The sequence below is a fragment of the Epinephelus moara genome, chromosome 3 (genome assembly GCF_006386435.1).
Source record: "Epinephelus moara isolate mb chromosome 3, YSFRI_EMoa_1.0, whole genome shotgun sequence".
NCBI lineage: Eukaryota > Metazoa > Chordata > Actinopteri > Perciformes > Serranidae > Epinephelus > Epinephelus moara.
Window position 1 is genome coordinate 23,519,782 of NC_065508.1, and position 19,706 is coordinate 23,539,487.

General features: G+C 41.7%; 2 protein-coding genes across 5 annotated transcripts in view; one reads left to right on the forward strand and one right to left on the reverse strand.

Annotated features, from left to right (window-relative positions):
* The window catches only part of mogat2 (monoacylglycerol O-acyltransferase 2), a 15,566-nt gene extending 8,202 nt beyond the window's left edge, over positions 1–7,364 (reverse strand). The window contains exons 1-2 of the mRNA XM_050040419.1: positions 7,177–7,364; positions 4,369–4,547 (exon numbers count right to left, since the gene is read on the reverse strand). Of these exons, the coding sequence (XP_049896376.1) occupies positions 4,369–4,547; positions 7,177–7,267 (270 nt within the window). The 5' untranslated portion in view covers positions 7,268–7,364. The remainder of the gene's footprint in view (positions 1–4,368; positions 4,548–7,176) is intronic.
* Positions 7,365–9,186: 1,822 nt separating this feature from the next.
* map6a (microtubule-associated protein 6a) overlaps positions 9,187–19,706 on the forward strand; it is a 32,396-nt gene continuing 21,876 nt past the window's right edge. Inside the window, exon 1 of one of the 4 annotated variants that reach the window (XM_050041069.1) lies at positions 9,187–10,578. In XM_050041069.1, the coding sequence (XP_049897026.1) occupies positions 9,884–10,578 (695 nt within the window). In that variant the 5' untranslated portion in view covers positions 9,187–9,883. The remainder of the gene's footprint in view (positions 10,579–19,706) is intronic. The other 3 variants (XM_050041070.1, XM_050041071.1, XM_050041072.1) reach the window with 3 other exon arrangements.

Below are 19,706 nucleotides of genomic sequence, written 5' to 3' on the forward strand. Positions count from 1 at the left end.
GACTAACTTTGCACTTGAAGGTTGCCCGTTCACTTACGTTTTAACAGGTCTGACGCTATGCGCCCTGGCTGTATCTAGGCTAACGGCTAACATGCTAACTATTATTTTTATGTCAGTAGTCACTTGAAACAAATTTAGGACGATAGGAGACAGGTTGAAATAGACCGAAATTTCCCTTTAACAAGCATGAGGAGACTTTGGTGCATATGTTTATAGAGACTGGGATGTCTACATGACTGTGAGTTCTTTGCAGAGTGTTGCGTTTGTATTGTAATACCTATTCTGAACTTCTTAAATCTTGCCCCTGACAAATAACCCCCATTTTAAAATAAATAAAAAAAACCAAACTAATACTAAAGCTAATAAAAACTGAACTATAACTACACATTTTTAAACAATGAAAATTAAACTGAAATGCACAAACCCACTCTGAAACTAACTGAATTGAAAACAAACAAAAATTAAAAACAAAATTAATATAAAAACTAATGAAAAATACAAAACCATAATAACTCTGGACTGTATCATCTCTTTAATAATATTTAAAAGACTTCATATTGTTTCCTTAATATTTCAGACAGAGTTAATATTATTCATTTCACTAAATTTATTGTTGCTCTTATTACAGTATTATCACTTCTGTACCGGTCTTCTCCTGACTTTTATTGTTATATGGTGCTGTGTTTATGGTGCTCACTGCTGTAACTGCCTTATCATACCTGGTCTTGGCTTTTATTATTATACTTTTTTTGTTCTTTTATTGTTCATATATTTTCCCCCTTGTTATTTTTCTGATGAAGATGTTATAGCTGACACTGAAGCCACTTTAATCAATGTATATAAATAAAGTACACTGATGATATTAGTAGTTGTGACGTCAGTATTTCTGTATTTAAAACTGATAAAATATTATGTGTTATTTGTATTTTTAAATGGAGTCTTCTAATCTCAGACATTTCCTGTCTTTTACAGGATTTTATTTTCTGCTGTGGATGAAAAGGGTCTGATTGGTTCAGAAGGGTCACCTAAACAGGCCAGTATGGATTACTGTGTTATCATTCATGGCTGTTAAGGTTAAACTGTTCAAATAAAGACATGACCCACTTAATACTCAAAGAAACCAATAAGTCCGAATAAAATATGCTGTTGAACTTGTGTTGTCGTTGCACCCTGTCTTATCAGCGCAGTTCAAAGTATACTGTAAGTCGTGCCCTGGGGCGAGACGCAGGCCCGTGTAACGCAGAGCATGTTGTCAACAAGATTTTTGTTCTCTGGGAATTCCACAGATGAGGTCAGGTCTCCACTTATGTTTCATAGTTTGAAGATGACACACCCAACATCAAATTCTGAAACTGATATAACTTACTGGGATTTTTATGATCAGAGGTAGGAATTAAATGAACCACAGTTTATGCAATACTTATGCATAACCACAAGAGGGACACAACGGGCTGCAAGAGAGAGGAGAGTGCACTGAGCAGTCAGGGCTTGGTGGGATCAAGGTCAGTTGAAAATGTTTGTAATGTAACATTAAAACCACAGATAACTTATCTGCCACTGACACAAAACCAGTCCTGCAAAGTTAAACCTGCATTGACAGTCGGTTGTCTCTAACCACTCTGGATCCATGTGTGAACCAGAAATAGTAGTTGATTTCTTTTGATTAATCAGACAGTTCACAGGCATGGCCGACAGACACTGGTCATCCATTTGCAGAGTAACAACCGCCTTTCCTATTTCAACCAACAGTGCATGTGAACACTAAAATAGTTTTGGTCTGCAGTAAGGTCTGGTGAGCAGCCAGAAAAAAATCTGTGAAAAATCATCAGAAGGGCACTGGTTACGCAAAGGAGTAGTTTTAAGTACTAGTTTCACATTCTGAGAAATGCTATTATTTGCTTTCTTGCCAAGCATTAGATGAGATCATGATCAATCAATTCCACTCTCATGCATGTCTGTTAAATATTAAGCTGGAGCAAGGAGAGTGGTTACGTTAGCTTAGCATAAAGACTGGAAACAGGGGGAAACAGCTTGCCCGGCTCAGTCTTAAGGTTACAACGATGCCTACCAGCACCCCTAAAGTAAGGGAGGTAAAACCTCCACCCTGATGGAAGCATCTGAAACTCAACATGGAGGGGATGCTGACAGTCTGAGACAATAGTCTGGGCTTTAGAGGTGACCCTCTCTTTATACAGATGCTGTAGGTTATTAAAAGTAACACCAGTGATCTCACAGCACAACCTGACCACTTTTTCCAGCGTTTTTTAAGGTTCAGATCACCAAACCAAACCAACAAGTAGAAAACAACAAGCTGGGGTTTTACAGGTATTTATGTGTGGCACTATTTCTTTGCCAAAAGCAGTGACTTCCTATGGTAGTGTTGTCACCCTGAGGTGTCAAGGCAAGGGAGTTACTTCAGGGCCAAAAGATAGTCTAGCACATAACCCCCATAAAACTATAACTACTGTAACAGAGCCAGGTTAGCTGTTTGCACCTGCTTCTACTCTTTATATGAAGCTAAGTGTCTACTGGCTACAGCACCATGTTTAAAGAGGGCCTCTAATGTTCATTTTCAGGTTCATAAGTGGATTTTGGGTTTCTATTAGAACATGTTTACATACTTTAATGTTCAAAAAACACTTTTTTTCCCTCCAACTGTCTGCGCTGAAATATGTGTATTCACCCTCTGTCTGAGATGCTCTGTTTTAGCGTCTGTCGGCATTTCCAGGACTTCCGTATCTCAAGGTTTCTGCATCGTCATTGCAGCTGTGGGAATGACTGTAACACAGTACAGTGGCACTTTCTACCGCAAAAATCACCAATAAACACTTCTAAACCAAAATCTTCACTACCAGACATGTTCCAGCAAGAGTATGATCTGAGATCAGGTAAAATTAACAACATCAGCATACAAGATAACACATTTCCCTGACGTTAGCATGTAGCTACATGTAGCAGTGTACTTGAAGCCAGGGAATTACAGTAATGGAGGAAATATAGTGGTACTTTCCGCTGTGAAAAATCCCCAATAAAACCTAAGTTAGTACCAAAATAACCACAACTGAACATGTTCCACCAGGAAAATGATTTGAAGTTGGGAGAAATCAACAAAATCAGCAAACAATATTACATGTTTACGTGTGAAAAATCACCAATAAAAGCCTCTAAATAAAAATCTTCACCATCTGACATGTTTCAGCAAGAAGTTAAACCAAAATCATGAAAGAATTAACAACATCAGCAACCGAGATTACATGATTCTTTTAGGTTAGGGTGAAGCTACATGTAGCAGTGTACTTGCAGCTGGAGAATGACTGCAACAGAGTAACTATAGTGACACTTTCTACTGTGAAAAATCACAGATAAAAGCCTATCGACAAAAATCTTCACAATCAGACATGTTCCAGCAGAAGTCTGATCTAAAATCCTTGAGAAATTAATAGCACTGGCAACCAAGTTTGTTTCCCATGTATGTATGCATGTAGCTACATGTAGCATTGTAGGCTAGGTAATGTAAACAGCTGCAGTGGCGTTCCTGGATATAAAGAAATCTGTAATGAGCTGACGTCAACTTGTCCCAAAGTAGAAAAACCATTGGAAACAGAGTATTCAGAGTCTTTGCTCAAAGGGATTTCTTTCACATACGTTTACCTCATTATTTAAACCGTTGGCCAGGTTTAATAGGAACATCTGTCTATTTAACATTATATTTACAACTGAAAATAAGGAAACACATAATAGGTCTTCTTAATAAGACAGATATGGGAGTGGGAGTAAATCTACTCCTCTACCTTTCAGCAAAAAAGCAAATTGTCAAATTATTCCTTCACGTCACCAACAAATAAAATGTTTGCCTTTGAAATTAAAATCATCAAACTGCATCTGGCTGTGCATCTTGTGTGCACCCTAATCCTAGCTGTCCTTTAGTATAGTATTTGAGGACTCTAAAATTAGTCTAGTGTTGACAGTGAAATGTCTCTCAATATCACTAGTCAAATACACAATGCCCTGCAGTACAGTCTGTGTTTGATCTGACAACAAAGAGACTGACTCTTTAGGATTTGGGGAGGCTATGTACCCATATACTGTACATGTCTGTAGGGAACACATTCGCCTCGTCCATCGGTGGTTCATTTGCTGCCAAGGACAGAGATAAGGGCCGCCGCTCGTATGTAGCTACAGATCAAAGATTAGATAAACTGAACTGGCAGAGCGAGATGTTCTGATGTCCCATTCTCTGACCTGCAGAGGTGAATCCCGCCCCTCCTGACATGGACTTTAGGGCTGCTTTAATGGTGTGCATATGCAGTGTACACAGTGACTGGAGTGTAGGTCTCATGCAACAACAGTCTAAAAGCTTTCTCTCACCTTGATGGGGAAATAATCCCGCATGTGGTCCCAAAGTTTGAGGCCACACAAGTAGGGCACCCTGCGGCCTCCCCGTGCAGGCGTGTCATAGTCAATGTACCACCACACGGCGTACAGCACACTGATCAGCCAGAAGCGAGTGAACAGCAGGTAAAGGAAGAGGAAGATGCAGGTGGGTGCTGAGGAAACAGGAGAGGAGTGTCATGAGCAGCAACAAGAAAATACAGATCTGTATACAAATGCAAAACACGCTGAATGAATGGTTACTAGAATTCTAGAGATCATGTGTTTAGCTGGAATTATTAATATTCCGAATGCTCTGCATCGACTGCATTCAGTTCTGCTGGAGAGTACATCCCAAGTGGTTTGGTGGTTAGCAGAGCCATGCTGTTGTATAATGTGCTTGTATGATATCTACACAATTTAATATGATGTAACAGTTTTCGTTTTAGCTCACTGGTTTCCTGGGTGCACACAGTCATCAGTGTCCTTTCAAAAAGAATAATCGGAAATATTAGCACCTGTTCATATTTCACTTGATCCAGTTCCTTTGCTCTTCATTATCAAAATGTTGTTAAACCCTCTGGGCAAAATAAAAAATATTAAAATATATCAACTTTGTCACACCTGTGTCATTTCCACATGACAACTTAAAGCTCATGAACACACACAAGTCGGAAGAATGACCATTCAAGGAGCATGTGAGTTCAACATTGGCCTTGGCTGGTGGAGATCTTGACTCGAGTCCTATTTAATTGGTCCTCGCCATGGGTGAAGGAAAGTGGGTGCTGAGGGTTTTCCAGCACCCACTATTGATTGGCAAGGGGTGGAATGACACCATCTGTACATAGGTGGCTGTTTCACCTTAACTAATGGGCAATCTGGATATTTGTTTTAAATTCTAAACAGTGTATGATCAGGTGCCTGTCAGAAAATATAGGAAAAACATTTTAATTATTCCTCTGATCTGACATAGCAACACCATTACGTCAGGTCAAAGTGCAAGGGTTCAGGGTCAGCTAGCAGAATTACCTCCACACCTTTACCTTTAAATGATCACTTGCATCAGGTGACGGTCTTTGTGCTCATGATGAAATTATCTGGATGTATGTATTGTAAAAGAATTAAAACGGTTCTGTTTTAGTGGAATAAAGAGTGCTTGAGTTAGGATGTTGAGCTGAGCATCCTCTCCCTCTTCCTTCTGCAGCGAGATCTAATATTGCAAAACTTGGTTTCTCTTTGTAGATTCAAGTCACTGCTGCAGAACACTGCAGAGCACTGCCTCGTCTGGCTGCTAATGTTTTGGGGTATTATATTCTTGTGTTAATCTCACTAACACAAAGTGAGATAATATGTGAAAACACCCTTATAGTTGCCTTTGCAGTGCACCTGCATTAGATTCTTTGCTAATCAGCATGATTAGGGGGGTTTTCACATATAGTCCTTTTTAAACAAACCGAACTCAGCCCTCTTAAAGTGTACCAAAATGTGGACCGACAGAAAGGGGACTCAGTTCTTTTTGTGTCCACGTTGTCAGTCTATTTGAAAGAGGACTCAGTTCTCTTTCTGGTCAACATCAGCTCTGACAGTCCTCTACCTGTTCACACTATAGCCTTTATATATATATATATATATATATATATAATATATATTTAAATAGTTTTGTTTTTACTTCGATGTGGCACTACAGTGTGGTTATGAAGCCCTTCGCTTTCAGATGAACTTAATTGGAGTAAAAACCGGAGTGTTTCTGTGGTGTAGACTGTTGCCGTTTGATGTATTCTACATTCCACATCTGGAGATGTGCAGTATCTTCTGTGGACCAAACTACTCCTCGTCCTGCGTCCTTGCGAGCGTTACAGGCCGACGTGGTTTTGTCTGTTTCTTCAAGCGTCCCAGTGCAACAGCATGCGATGTTGAGGGCTACAATGCAATGGCAAAGAGCAAAGGGAACCTGGAGTGCTTTGTGTTCACAAGGCACAGGTTTGGTGAACCGCACTGCGGACTTGAAGTGAACCAAACTCAGACCATCTCCCAGGGTGGTCTGAGTTCAGTTCGCTTCAGAGGGGTCTGAGCTCTCTTGGAGTTTTCACATATGTCACATATGCAAAAAATGCCAAGTCACCGCTCTGAGTCTGTTTAGAGGGCTGAAAAGGACCAAGTGTGAAAACACCCTAAAAGGCACACCTAATGGCAATCAAGCACAAAGTGACTCTGGTGAAGCAACATGTGAAACTCATAGTTTGCTTCTTTTTGTTTAAAATGTTAGCGGTCAATAAAATAATTGTCAACCTGACCAGTCAGAAGTGGTCAGCTTCACTCTGCACATCCTGCTTGGCTCCCTCTTCTGGCTGTCCAGCAGTTCATGTCAACAGTTCTCTTCCTCTCATATTCACTTACACTTTGCCCAAGAGCAGCTAGGCAGGTAGATTTAGGCCTAAAATCCCATCAGCACAGGTGTAGATTTTGACAGGATGCAGGAGACACATTCTCCTTAATGTCCCCCCTAGTAACATGAATGTAGCAAGGGACTTTTTTAGACAGACTGCTGCAACAACGCCTCCTGTGAAGTTGGTGGTGGCAGTATGCAACCTCAAAAGCAGCAGTTGCAATCGGACATAAAACTTGAAGCAGGAAACAGACTAACATGACATTTCCATTGTAAATTGATGTAGAAAGGCACAATTGGTGCATAAAAAATCACCAGAGGACCTCCATACCCCCTGTTTGATATGTTTCTACACCCTTCCCCATCAGTATCATTTCCAGTTGTTTCCAGTGAACACACATATAAACATGTACACTCACCCAGGCCAAGGAAGGAGTAGACCCACTGCAGCACCGCAGCCGTCTGCAGTCTCCTGTGCAGGGGCAGTTCCAAAGGGGCAAAATCAATCATGTTTTCCACGAGGGGAAAAGAGACAGACCGAGGCGCTGCAGCCGGTGGTGAAGAAGGAGAGCAAAGTGGGTAAAGTGGGTCCAAAGTCTGCCCTTCTCACCTCTCCACCATCACCTCCTACTGACGGCCTTATCTCAGACGCTCACTGCAAGGATTGATTTGTCAATCCATATCTATCACGTTTGACTTTTGACCCTGTAGGGACAGAGCTGCATGTGGAGAGCATTTACACATGAGCAATGATAATAACTCAGTGGAAGAGGGGGAATATCAAAGGGCTTTTTGTGTTGCTCTAATTCAACTTCCTGGCAGTCAGTGGTTAGCATGACTGTGTAATATATCGGTGTGGTTGTGATGGCAGCCCCATCTGGTTGAGCAATCATGTTACTGCATCTCAGGGTGCGGAGAGTGATAAAGGTCCTTTGTAGAGGCACTTTTATAATCACATATTGTCATTGTCATCAGTATCACTTTGTAATTATTTTGATATTGGTTTAAGAAAAGGGCACTTGTAGTTTTGTAAAGCAACATAACTAAGCCCATATGCTGTGTGTGCAGAGAGGTTATTCAATGTGTCGATGAAAGAAAAAAAGCTGAAAGAAGATAGTGGAGGAGCCTCCCATGCCTTGCATCAACAATAAACACACAAGTCAGGCGCTCAGGGGAATGTCAAACCGTGCATATTATTGCGCTCTCTGTCTTTATGTTTATCCATCAATCCGTTTCCCTCATTAACTCCTATTAGACTGACATTTGCCGGGGCCAATAGGTATAACTGCCTTTCCATATACTTTGGCCCTTTGATTGCATCCTCATAAATTATTGATTCATTCTGAGCTTATCTTAATTACCTCATTAATGCTGATCTTAAACACTAAGACAGTCAGTCAATGTTTTACCTGCAGCCCTGCACAAAAAGAAGTGAATGCAGTAAAATAAAAGGAAAAACACACGAGTGATTATTGCTTCTTAAAAATGAGCTGTCGGCCTCCATTATTAAAACCTGTCTTTAGATAATGTGCATGTCTGTCAGATGTCTTAGAAATCGTAGTCCGATGTGAAACAGGCCCTCGGGGTGTGTAATGAGTCGGCATTATTCATGTGTTCTATTTGCTGGCACACAGTCTGCAGCCGCCAGTGTCTTTGTCACAAAGGCAGTTTTGCATGAATCAGTAGCAGTGGATCTTTTTTGGCTTTGATAGGCTGTATTGTGCATAATTTAAATGAGATTACTATTGTTATTCAGAACCTTCCTCTGTATAAAAATTAACTTCACATTAATTATTTATTATATTAAGTCTAGTAGTGGATGACAGTAATTTTAACCAGTTATTCTTAGTAATCATTTTATATTTCCTCCTCAAATAAACATCCTCCTGAGACCCTGCATGCTCATATGCGGACATCACATTGTGGCTTTACTGGACCTTATACTTCATCCTACTTAACTTAGACCTTTTGTCCTCATTTGTGGACACTTTTTTTTGTGCCATCTAGTGGTAGTAAGAGCACAATACACTAATCCATGTAAAAACAAGATGGCAGCCATCTCTGCTGAGTCAGTCTGCAGCTGATCCTGACACAAAAGTGGACAAGGTCCAAAACCTGATCACATTTTATGGTTGAAACTTGTTTATTTATGATTAATAGTGTTTGTAGTTTGATATGGCAACAGATTTGATCAATTTTAGCAGCAGCAACCAGCTAAGACACTGTTAATTAGAAAGTACTCGTTTGAAGACATTAGGACTTTGCTATTGTTGACTATGTTTATCTTTTATACTTATCAGGTGCTACTAATCCCAAAAACAAAAGTGTGGGTCTCAGGAGAATATATTGCCTTTTTTATTTATTTATTTATTTTTAAATTTAATTTCCACTCACTTTCTCATTGTTATTTATGAAGTATGAACAAATATTTAAACGCTGAAAGAAACAGAAGCAAGGTGATGGCTGGAGGGCCAAACGTCCCTGTACCACTACGCAGTGTGTGTGTAAAAATACGCACGTAGAGTTCCCTGTGTTCACCGGAAATGTATGTTCATATTTCAAAATTAAAGCAGCAGACTTGAGTTTTTATGGCCATAGATATGGAACTTCAAAATAATTGACCTATTACATAAATGCTCACGCAGCTCTTTTATTATTATTAATATAAATACACCGTTTCAAAGGAGCGTCACAACGGCTTAGAGGCTGCAGATTAAACCGGAACACCTTTCATATTCTTTCCGACTTGACTTTGATTTTTCTCCTCGGTGGGTCCAGTCCTGTGTCTCCGGGATGCTGAGCAGGCGGGCGGGGCTGTTTTTCGTTGCAGTGCCCTGCCGTGGAGTGATGTAGCAAGACGCACGGGACAGAGCGGGCACAGAAGGAGAAGAGGAAACATCAGGACGACTGCTTTCTATTCGATTAATACATTCAAATCTGTCTACAAGCAAAATGGATTTACTGAAAACCCCAATCTAACGTCAGCAGTATTGGAGCCCTCCGTGCAGCCTGACACACACGGACATCTTGTTTCTCTCCTATCAGGATACCGGAGTGCAGAGACACATCTTGCTTCATTTTGGACCGGTGCACAGTGCATTGTAGTGGAGCTCTGTACAGCTCACCATGGCGTGGCCCTGTATCAGCAGGGCGTGCTGCATGGCCCGCTTCTGGAACCAGCTGGACAAGGCTGACATTGCGGTGCCTTTGGTCTTCACCAAGTACACGGACGTCTCTGAGATGCAGCACATCCAGCTGCAGCCGCCGCTCCACCCTCCGCAGGCCCGGGTCGCCATAGAAACGCAGCCGTCTCGCGCAGACAACCGCACCACGACAGCGGCGCGGCCGCCGCGGAGGTGCGTCTCTGAGGAGCGCGTGTGCAGCTCGGTGATGCGCGAGGACTTTAAGCACTGGAAAGTGCGACCCGAACCGAGCTGTAAACCCAAGAACGAGTACCACGGACCGGAAACACCGTTCAACAGCGAGACCCAGTACCAGAAGGACTTCAAACCCTGGCCCATCCCGAAAAGGTACGACCATCCCTGGATACCTAAACAACCTCCGAGTGATGACCGGGCTCCGGACAGGTCCAGGCACGCCAAGCAGCTGGCGGATGCGGACAGCGGGGTGGAGAAGAGCGCTATCGCCGACAAGGTGCAGGAGAAAGACCTCCTGCAGGGGCACGAGAGGAAAAAGAGGTCCAGTAAACAGGAGGGGCAGAAGAAAGTTGTCCTGAAGGTGGAAGGAGAGGGCAGAGGGAGGGCGGCGGATGCTGTGAACAGGCAGATCAAAGAGGAGATCACAGCCGACAGCTCATACAAGTGAGTGTATCATCACAGCACACTGGGAGCCCAGGGGCCTCAGGCATCCATGAGGGGTCATTATACTGTATTAATCACACATTTATTCATGCACTTTATTATCAGAGGGACAATTATAATCAGGGGTTTCACATGAATGCTGAGGACACAGCAATGGACAGGGTGTCAAGTAAAAATATTAAGGGACTGTACGAAAATTATTGGGGTGTGAAGGGGTTCTGAACATTTTGGTTTTTAAAAAAGCAAGTCCTCTTCAGCCTAATAATCTTTCCTGTGTACCCTAAGACTAAAAACTACAACACCTTCCTCACAGTAGTAATATCCCACCAGAAAATGTAGCTTTGTCATTAAAGGTCCAGGTTGTAGGATTTGGGGGCATCTATGATCATAAACGAAGTATAATTTTTATAACTATGATTTCATTGGTGTAATCACCTAAAACTAAGATCTGTGTTTTTGTTACCTGATAATGAGTTGTTTTGTCGGCGATTTATGTGACGTAAAGCCGACCCCGTACCCTAGACTGTAGCCTGACGTTCACCTCCCCAGAAATCTAACTGCATGTCACGGCGAATGACCTCCTGTCTATTTTATGTAAGCTGAAACCATTTCCCTCAGTGGAAACGATGCTTATATTTACTTTAATTTCACAGATAAGAAACAATAAATTGTGAAGACAATAAAGCCTCCACAAAATAGCATTTTAAGTCTTGTGTATGATTTATTGTGGCTTCATATGAGTAGCCTATAGGAAAAGTCCGCTCATCGCTAGGCTAATTTATACAATGTGAAATGCCATAACCTTGTGCTAATAACGTTAACATGTTGTATTTGTTTGGAAAACGTGTTTAGTATAAGACAGTTGTTTTGTATGTGAACCTTGTGAGTTGTAATGGAGCTGAATTTTGTAACGTTAACTTTGTTAAATGTTGCTGTTGTCCCTGGCATCATATGAGAGGAAACGTCCGCTAGCCACTAGGCTAATTTATACAATGTAAAATGCCATAGGCTTGTGCTAAAAACATTAGCATGTTGTATTTGTGGGGAAAATGTGTCCAGATAAAGACAAGTGCTTTGTCTGTACTTGTGTTTGAAATTGTTGCTATTAAGACATGTTTAATGTGTGTTTAATGTGTGTTTTGAATCAACTAAACTTTACAGCACTTCACAGAAACCCCACTGCTGCCTAGTGTTTTGGAGGTGTAACTGCAGAGTGACACAGACACATGCACAAGTATAACTGCTCACAACAGTGTAGTCCAAGTGCGTGGGCTACGGCATAGGCTCTGCATAGAGTTAACACACAAGTACAACTCCCGCTTTATATCTACATATGGTGTGTGTCGAGTGTGTCCTCCCTCACAGAGTCCACCATGTTTTTTCTACAGTAGCCCAGAATGGACAAACCAAACACTGGCTCTAGATAGGACCATTAGTGTTTTGATGTATTTGCTTTTTTGCCACTGTAGTTCTTGTATGTGTTTGGCACACAGGAGTTTCAGTTGGTCGCAATCTACAACCTCACCACTAGATGGCACTAAATCCTACAGACCGGGCCTTTAATAAACAAAAGTGCACACAAAATATTTAAGGTGGTTTAACTCCAATTTAAATCTCATTTGTAAATGGAAAATTGCACTACAAAAGTTGAACTGGCAATGACAAACTTAACAGAAATCTGCATCCTGTCACACATTTCATATTTAAAACACAGATTGGTCATTGAAAATGTGATTAAGGATTTCACATGGCTCTGATAATACATGCATTATTTTTTGGAACTGTGTTTATTAACCTTATGGATCAGTGGGTCTCAAGTGGTCCAGCCATGGGGTCCAGAGTTCTCCTCAGGTCCACACAGTATAGCATATTCAGTGCCATACTTGCGTTTGCCCATGTCGTCAACCTAGTTTGCTGTCTCTGTTGAGTAGCTTTCCATTATTTACTCATTCTACAGCAGGAAACAGCACTTCAAAATAAAAGATCTGTGCCGGAAATTCACTGTGCTTCAAAATAAAGTGTGTTTTTTTACAAACTGGACACGTTCCCGAGTCACTTGCGGACTGTTATAGATTAAATTAAATTTTTTGTTTGTTTGTTTGTTTGATTTTTAATTTAAGACTAGCCGACTAGTCTAAGTTTCAACTTTTATTTAAACGTCAGGTAAATTAGTCATTAGGAACATCCCATACTGCCAACACACAAACACTCTTCGGCAAAAAGAAAATATACCTACCCCTCCTCCTTTTCTGAACCACCCTTCCCCCCAAATAATTTTCATACAGTTCCCTCTTAAATGGAGGCGGGGGCCCTGCCTGGATGAAAATCTTCAAAAAACGGTCCATTAAATCATGAAAGCTTTGTTATTCGTTGCATTGCTGGCCTGAGAAATGTGAATGTTTCCACAACACAGGACTTAATTGAGGGTTACTAATTCATCACGTAGTAAACAGTAATTGGACGCCTGTTTATTTGAAACAAGCAAATCAGAGGTACATACAGCATGTGAAAACATCACAGAACTGTTATTTCCACACAGAAATAATCAAATTAAACAGAGAAGGTCAAGGTGGAGTTGACTGTTGATGTTTAGGTCTGCGGGGTTAATCTCTGCCCTATTATGCAATGTTCAAGAGGATGATGGGGACTGGTGGCGGATGGATGAGCATCAAGTCACGCACATCACAGTCACTGTACGCATGTCTCTTGAGGATGTGCCTGGATGTTATCGGCTGCAATTATGTTCTGGGAAGGCTGTTAGTTGTGAGAGTGTGAGACGATGTGATATATGAGATCCATTTCACACTTGCGACTTGATTTTTGTGGGTTTTTTGTTCCTGCCGCTGTAATCTGGCTTTTAGTGGATTTTTAGGGGATTTAGAGCATTTACTGTTTTATTATCTGTCTTACCTCAGCATAGAGTCATATTCCAGCATTTATACTGAATACTACAACCTGTAAAACATTTCATTTGATTCACAGTGTCCTCAAAAGGGATGGAAATTATTGTATTTTGACTCAGTGTTGGGCTGATACAGTAACCCTGGTGTAAGTGTGACGGGGCTGGCAGAGGTGAGCGGCGCTATGTGAGGTCAGTGAGTGAGTCTTACAGCTGTTTGGTGCCCGTTGCTGCCGTGCCTGTATTGTTGAGCAGTCAGCAGGGTACGGCCCGGAGCACTTTCCCCCCTGCATGGCATGAAATGGCTGCACCGTGACAAGCAGAGGCTCAGTCAAGTCTCTGTCTCAGTCTGCCAGCGGAGACTCAAAGCAGGTCAGCTGTGGGTTAATGTCATGTGTGCGTACAGACACACAGCAGACACACACACACAAACTCACATATAACACATACACTAAAAAAAATTGTGTTAAAGTATGTTTTGACTTTGTCACTTTCTAATTATTACGCATAATCACACAGGAACATCACTGCAAACAAACAAAGACTGATTCCTCAATAAGGTCTGGGCAATATCCCAATATTAATAATTTTCTGATGGGTTATTTATCATTGGACAATGTTTCACTGTTGCTCATTACATCTGCATGTACAACAAAACTGTTAATTTTGTTAGCTTTTCACTACAATTTCCCTTGAACCATTCATTCGGACATCAATTTGCTAAAACAGTACAATCGAATCATCACAAAAACACATTCGATTACAGAGCGAGACACTTACTGAATTGTTTCCCAGCTCTAGGCTGAGTTGCACAAACATGATGAATGAGAGGGGCAATAAACAGAAACAATAACCATTTATCACCAAAAAGTCATCAGAACAAGAAAAAAAATGCATACTGGGGCCCAAATACAGTTTCAAGCTATGTTCTGATCATCAACAGGGTTACAGTTTTGTCGTGGTTTGCTCGTCACCAAGCATTTGAATTGCTGACCGCAGAAGAGTGAGATCAATCCTAATGAGGAATCTTCATCTTGATTACTTCTAATAACCTTAAAACAGCATCAGGATCCTCATTTGTGCAGTTGTAGTAAAAACTAGATTGATAAATTAGCCAGGTGGATGTATCACAGTCAATATATATATTCAGATATATTACTGATGGATCTGTATCAGATAACAACTCGCAAAAAATTGAAGTAAAGAAATGTTTGAGGACAATTAGGGTGTTGACACCAACAGTTAGAATGATCCATCCATCCAGTTTCGACCACTTATCAGAAGCTGAGTCACGGGGGCAGCAGGCTGAGCAAAGTATTCCAGACGTCCCTCTCCCCAGCAACACTTTCCAGCTCCTCCTGGGGGACCCCGAGGCATTCCCAGGCCAGACGAGATATACAGTATAATCTCTCCAGCAGGTTCTGGGTCTGCCCCGGGCTGTCCTACCAGTTGGACTTGCCCAAAACACCTCTAACAGGAAGCACCCAGGCCAGAGCCAGTGTGCGACACCAGGGGTCAGCATGCCCGGGCCCCTGTGTCCCCATACTGGTCAAGGTATTCTTTCCCAGAATGTGCCGTGTCATCATGGTCTTCTTGAACTGCTCTTAGTCTGGCCCCTCCTCTGCTTTGGGAGACCATACTAGGTGCTAAAAGCCCTGGACTACACATCTTCCAGGATCACAAGGACACACAAACCCCTCCGCCACATTAAGGTGGCGATTCTTGGAGGGGAGTTTGAATCATATTCAATGAATAAGTGCCCCACAAATGGCGTTGTCACGTCGCATACTTAACACAAAGTTACATACTTAATATAAAGTGACGTGGGTAAGGTTGAGGAAAAGAAACACGTTGATGACACACCTTAAAATAACGCAAAGTTCACCAGGTTTCATATCTGTCTCCTGGGGGAAAGTCCTGTGTTTGTGACGCGTCCACCACAACAAACTGCCTCCTTATGTGGACTGTCAGTCTTTATACCACTTCCTTAGTCCTACAAGCCAGGAGTCACATGATCACAGCCTGTGTCCTTGCTGCAGCCCCCCGCCACATGCATATATGCATTGAGTCCTACTGATCCTAAATAGCTAGGAGAAATAAAAAGTTTGGGTCTCAGGAGGATGTTATGTGTTTATAGAAAGGGAAAAAATTATCATAGTAAAATTTCGGAAATTTAAATATGGGTATCGGCCATGACAAATCGTGTCTCGGTTGTTGTAGTTAATTCTATTCAGTCAGTGAATATAGACTCTGTAGCAGGAAGCACCTTTTATTCAGGAGACACATTCACTGTCTATTCAAAGCCAGCCTCCATTCAGTTGCATGGTTCACACCGGGCCAATTACACGTGAAGTCCTGTTTCCCCCTCAGCCTTATTGTCTGACGTTTTTATAAACTTTTATTTATCCACAGAGAGCACAAAGGCTCTTTCTCTGCAGCGCACCTAGGAAATGCTAAAGGCAACTACAGTTCTTTTCTGTCAGCTGCTGTGTTAACCATTTCTTTTCTTGCCTAAACTGGTGCAGCATTTTTAACCAACGCAGCCTTCATGTCGCTGCCAACTCGCTGCATTATGTTTAAAATGCCATTTTTTGCATGAGAATAAGTCACGCGCCTCAGACAGCTGCTGCTGGACTCTTTGTTAGTGTTTTCTTTGTGCTGCTGTAAAAAACAAAGGCCATTCTTCATCTTGTCAGCGTTATTTGTTCCATTATTTGCTGCATCTTCTAATAAAAGACACACAAAGAGGAGATTGCATGAAGAATTATGAGGAAATTACAGAGAATGACAAATGAGAGTTTCATCACCGGCAGTACGGCAGCTCATGCAGGTTCAATGAGTTCAGGAAGAGAGAGAGGGAGACGGTGGCATGGTTTTTTTATTTTAATTTGTGTCACGTATCACAGCTCGACATTTTCCATCGCAGCACAATCTAAAGAGTGTCTCCTTTTGATATCCTTCTCTCATGTTTCTCACCTTGGCACATAAAATCCTTCCTCTCCCAGACGAGGATGCTCCACCAACTCGAAATGACTTTGTCTTTTATGTCACATTTACATAGCCCCCGTGGCACCAGACAGTGCGCTGTAAAGAGGCCAATGGATTCTGGTGGATTTAAAAATGATCCTCTTAGAGAGCCAGTAAAGCCTCATGTTTCCACTGACAAGCAGTGAATGCAGAAACACCCATTCTGGAAAAAAAACGGTGTGTTGTTATCTCAAATGTCCCAAGCTAACTCATTAGCAGTACTTTGATTTTTCTGCTGCCTGAAAATAAAACCAGTGAGGTTTAGTTGTGTTTAGATTTCTTGTTGCCAAAATGTAAAATGTCCACTGACATCTACTCTTCATTTGTTGCATCAAGTCAGAGCTCTGCCAGCTGAAGCTTTCTGTCTTATGTAACTAATCTAATCTGATTCATCATATCTCATTACAGTTAATTTACAAGGAAATGTCTTCAAATTTAATTCTGGATATGAATGAATTATGTAAGATACTGTAACCCAGTTAAACCTGCAGTTCTAAAGCGGGATGAACTCTTATGTGTTGAATTGCTGTACCTACAGCCTTACCCTACGCCATAGCATGACGTGCACCTCCCCAGATATATAACTACAAGTCGCCATGACACTCCTGACTATTGCTGAAAGCTGAAACCATTTCCCTCAGTGGAAACAAAGCTTTCATTTACTTTAATTTCACAGATAAGATATTTTAGGTCCTGTGTGTGATTTATCCTTCGGGGATTTATACTTAAGGATTTATTTAAATATGTAACAATATAACGTCAGTGTACTTATTAGCTTGGTGGCTGGCATGACACACGTGTCATTGTAGCACATTGCGTAGCAACTGGTGAACCTGGTGAGAGACGACATGACTCTGGAGACAGTTCAGGTAACATAACAGTCTCTACTGGTCAAAAGGTAGGTTCAGCAGCACACAAAAGGACTGTCAGTGAATGCAAACAAATCCAATAGATGATGCAGAGTCAATCAACAGGCCAAATACAAAAAAAACAAGAAAAGGACACAGGGAAACAAAAGGCTGGGACGCTAGACACACAAGGAGCTGAGACGAACTGGCACTGAGAGAAAACAAGACACACTAAATACTCTGGTGAGGGGAAGGATAACGACACACAGGTGAGGCCAATCAGGGCGGGACCGACAATCAGACACAGGTGAAGTCATAAACAGCCATAAGGGTGGCAGAGTGTCCAAGTTTAAGGTCTTTTGCAGATTATTCCATGGATAAGGAGCATCGTAAGAGGATGACACACTTCCTAGTTCTGCTCTGATTAAGGGAAAGTGAATCCACAACCTATTCTGTGACTGAGTTTGAAATATAGGGTGGTTCTAACACAGGTCTCCTCGTTTTTAGACATTTTAATGCAGAAATGCCACATATTATACCCTTAATAGAAACTGGCATTACTGTAATTACTGATAATACCAAGAATGCTTGGTAAATGTGCGTGGGAGCCTCCCTTTGTTGCTTAATGACAATCCCCCGTTAACACTGTAATGTGCTGTTCCAGCTCCCAGTGTAGCTGTTTCCATTGAGACACAGTCTGAGAAGCCACAGAGAGGCTGTGAGTTAGAGCTGAGGCCAACCGATCCCAGAGGGAGGAGGGAGTATTGACCACAAGCCAGGCTGCACAGCCGCTGACACACCAAGAAACACTGCTAGGAAGTGAGGCTACAGTATTGTGTGTGGGCAGATTGATTCTCTAGAATACTGTGAGAGAGGCGGAGCAGCTCTTCACTGTATGTACAGCCAGCACTGGTGCAGGATCAGAGCCAGAATCACTGTGGTCGCCATCAGGGATAGCTGCACATAAGTTTGCTTTAGCAGTGTTAGTTCTTTTTATCATGCACATAATGTAATTAGGATTTATTTTGGTTGGTGGATGTGGTACAGCATATTCTCTGTATGAAGTATAATATCTCAATAATTAATAGATGGATTGCCAAGAAACTTTGTACAGACATTCATCATGCCTGGAGGCATGGATGGATTACTGTACAGGCCTGCTGGGCACAGGCCTAGGGGCCCAAAGTATCTGGTGACCCCCCTGGCCTTCCAACACATTCTCACTCTGACCTCGACACATATTGCCGTTTGGTCATGGAGCTATCACGTGCAAGGTACCCTGGGTGCGTTGCTTGTTGACGTTCTGGGACACCATGTCAACTTCAGCCTGATATATGCATTGTCTGTTTTCAAAATACACTTGAGTTTTCACAGACAATGTACAGTTTGCATACAGTCTCTTTCAAAATAAACGTACTACATTGTTACAACACTGCAAATGGACGTTTTTTTCCTTCAACAACAAACACACATGGTTGGGTTTAGGGAAAAAAGAACAGGGTTTGTCTTTACATTCATAACATAAGTGAACACCGGCCTCCGAGATGAAAGTGGTTGTTGGACTCTCCCACCCACCTACTCGGACTGTCACCCACTTAACTTACGTTCTTGTCCATCCTTGTTTCCCGCATTTCCCCCTGACGCCGTTACAGAATAAGGGCAACGCCAAAAGACCACAAAAAATATAAAATGACTACAAAAACACCATAAAGAGACACAATACGACTAACGAGATGCAAAGCAGCTGCAAAGAGACACAAAGAGACTCACAACAACTGCTAAAAGAAGCAAATCAACCACAAAGATACACAAATGAAGTACAAAGAGATGCAATACAACAACAAAATGGGGCAAAACAACTACAAAGAGAGAGAAAATGACCCTTAAAAGACATAAAACCACTGAGGCCTCACATCTATAAAGTCTGTGTCTCGCTCCTATGTCAGAGAGGTGGTGGGGCCGTCTGCTCATCTGTGCCCAGGGGCCACTGTCTCATAATCCGCCCATGCCTGGACGATAAATCCTACTGACTTTGTTGATCCCCGGACTTTTCTTCCTCTCCACACAAATGGTTGCAGTTATCTATATGCCAGTGTCAGGGTGTATTTTAGCTGGTCTTTCTAATCATGTGTAGTTGCCTGTTTATGCATTTTAATGGTTCACCTCTAGCATATATTAACATACTTTTTGGCTTTTCTTTGTAGTGATCTCTTTTGGTGTTTTATATTGCTTGTTTTAGAGCTGTATATTTTTTATGTGGTATTTTTGTTCAACAATAAATATAATATTTTTGTTGTTTTAACTATTAATGGTGAATATTTTGGTTCAAAATAAAACATGGTTATCATTGCTTA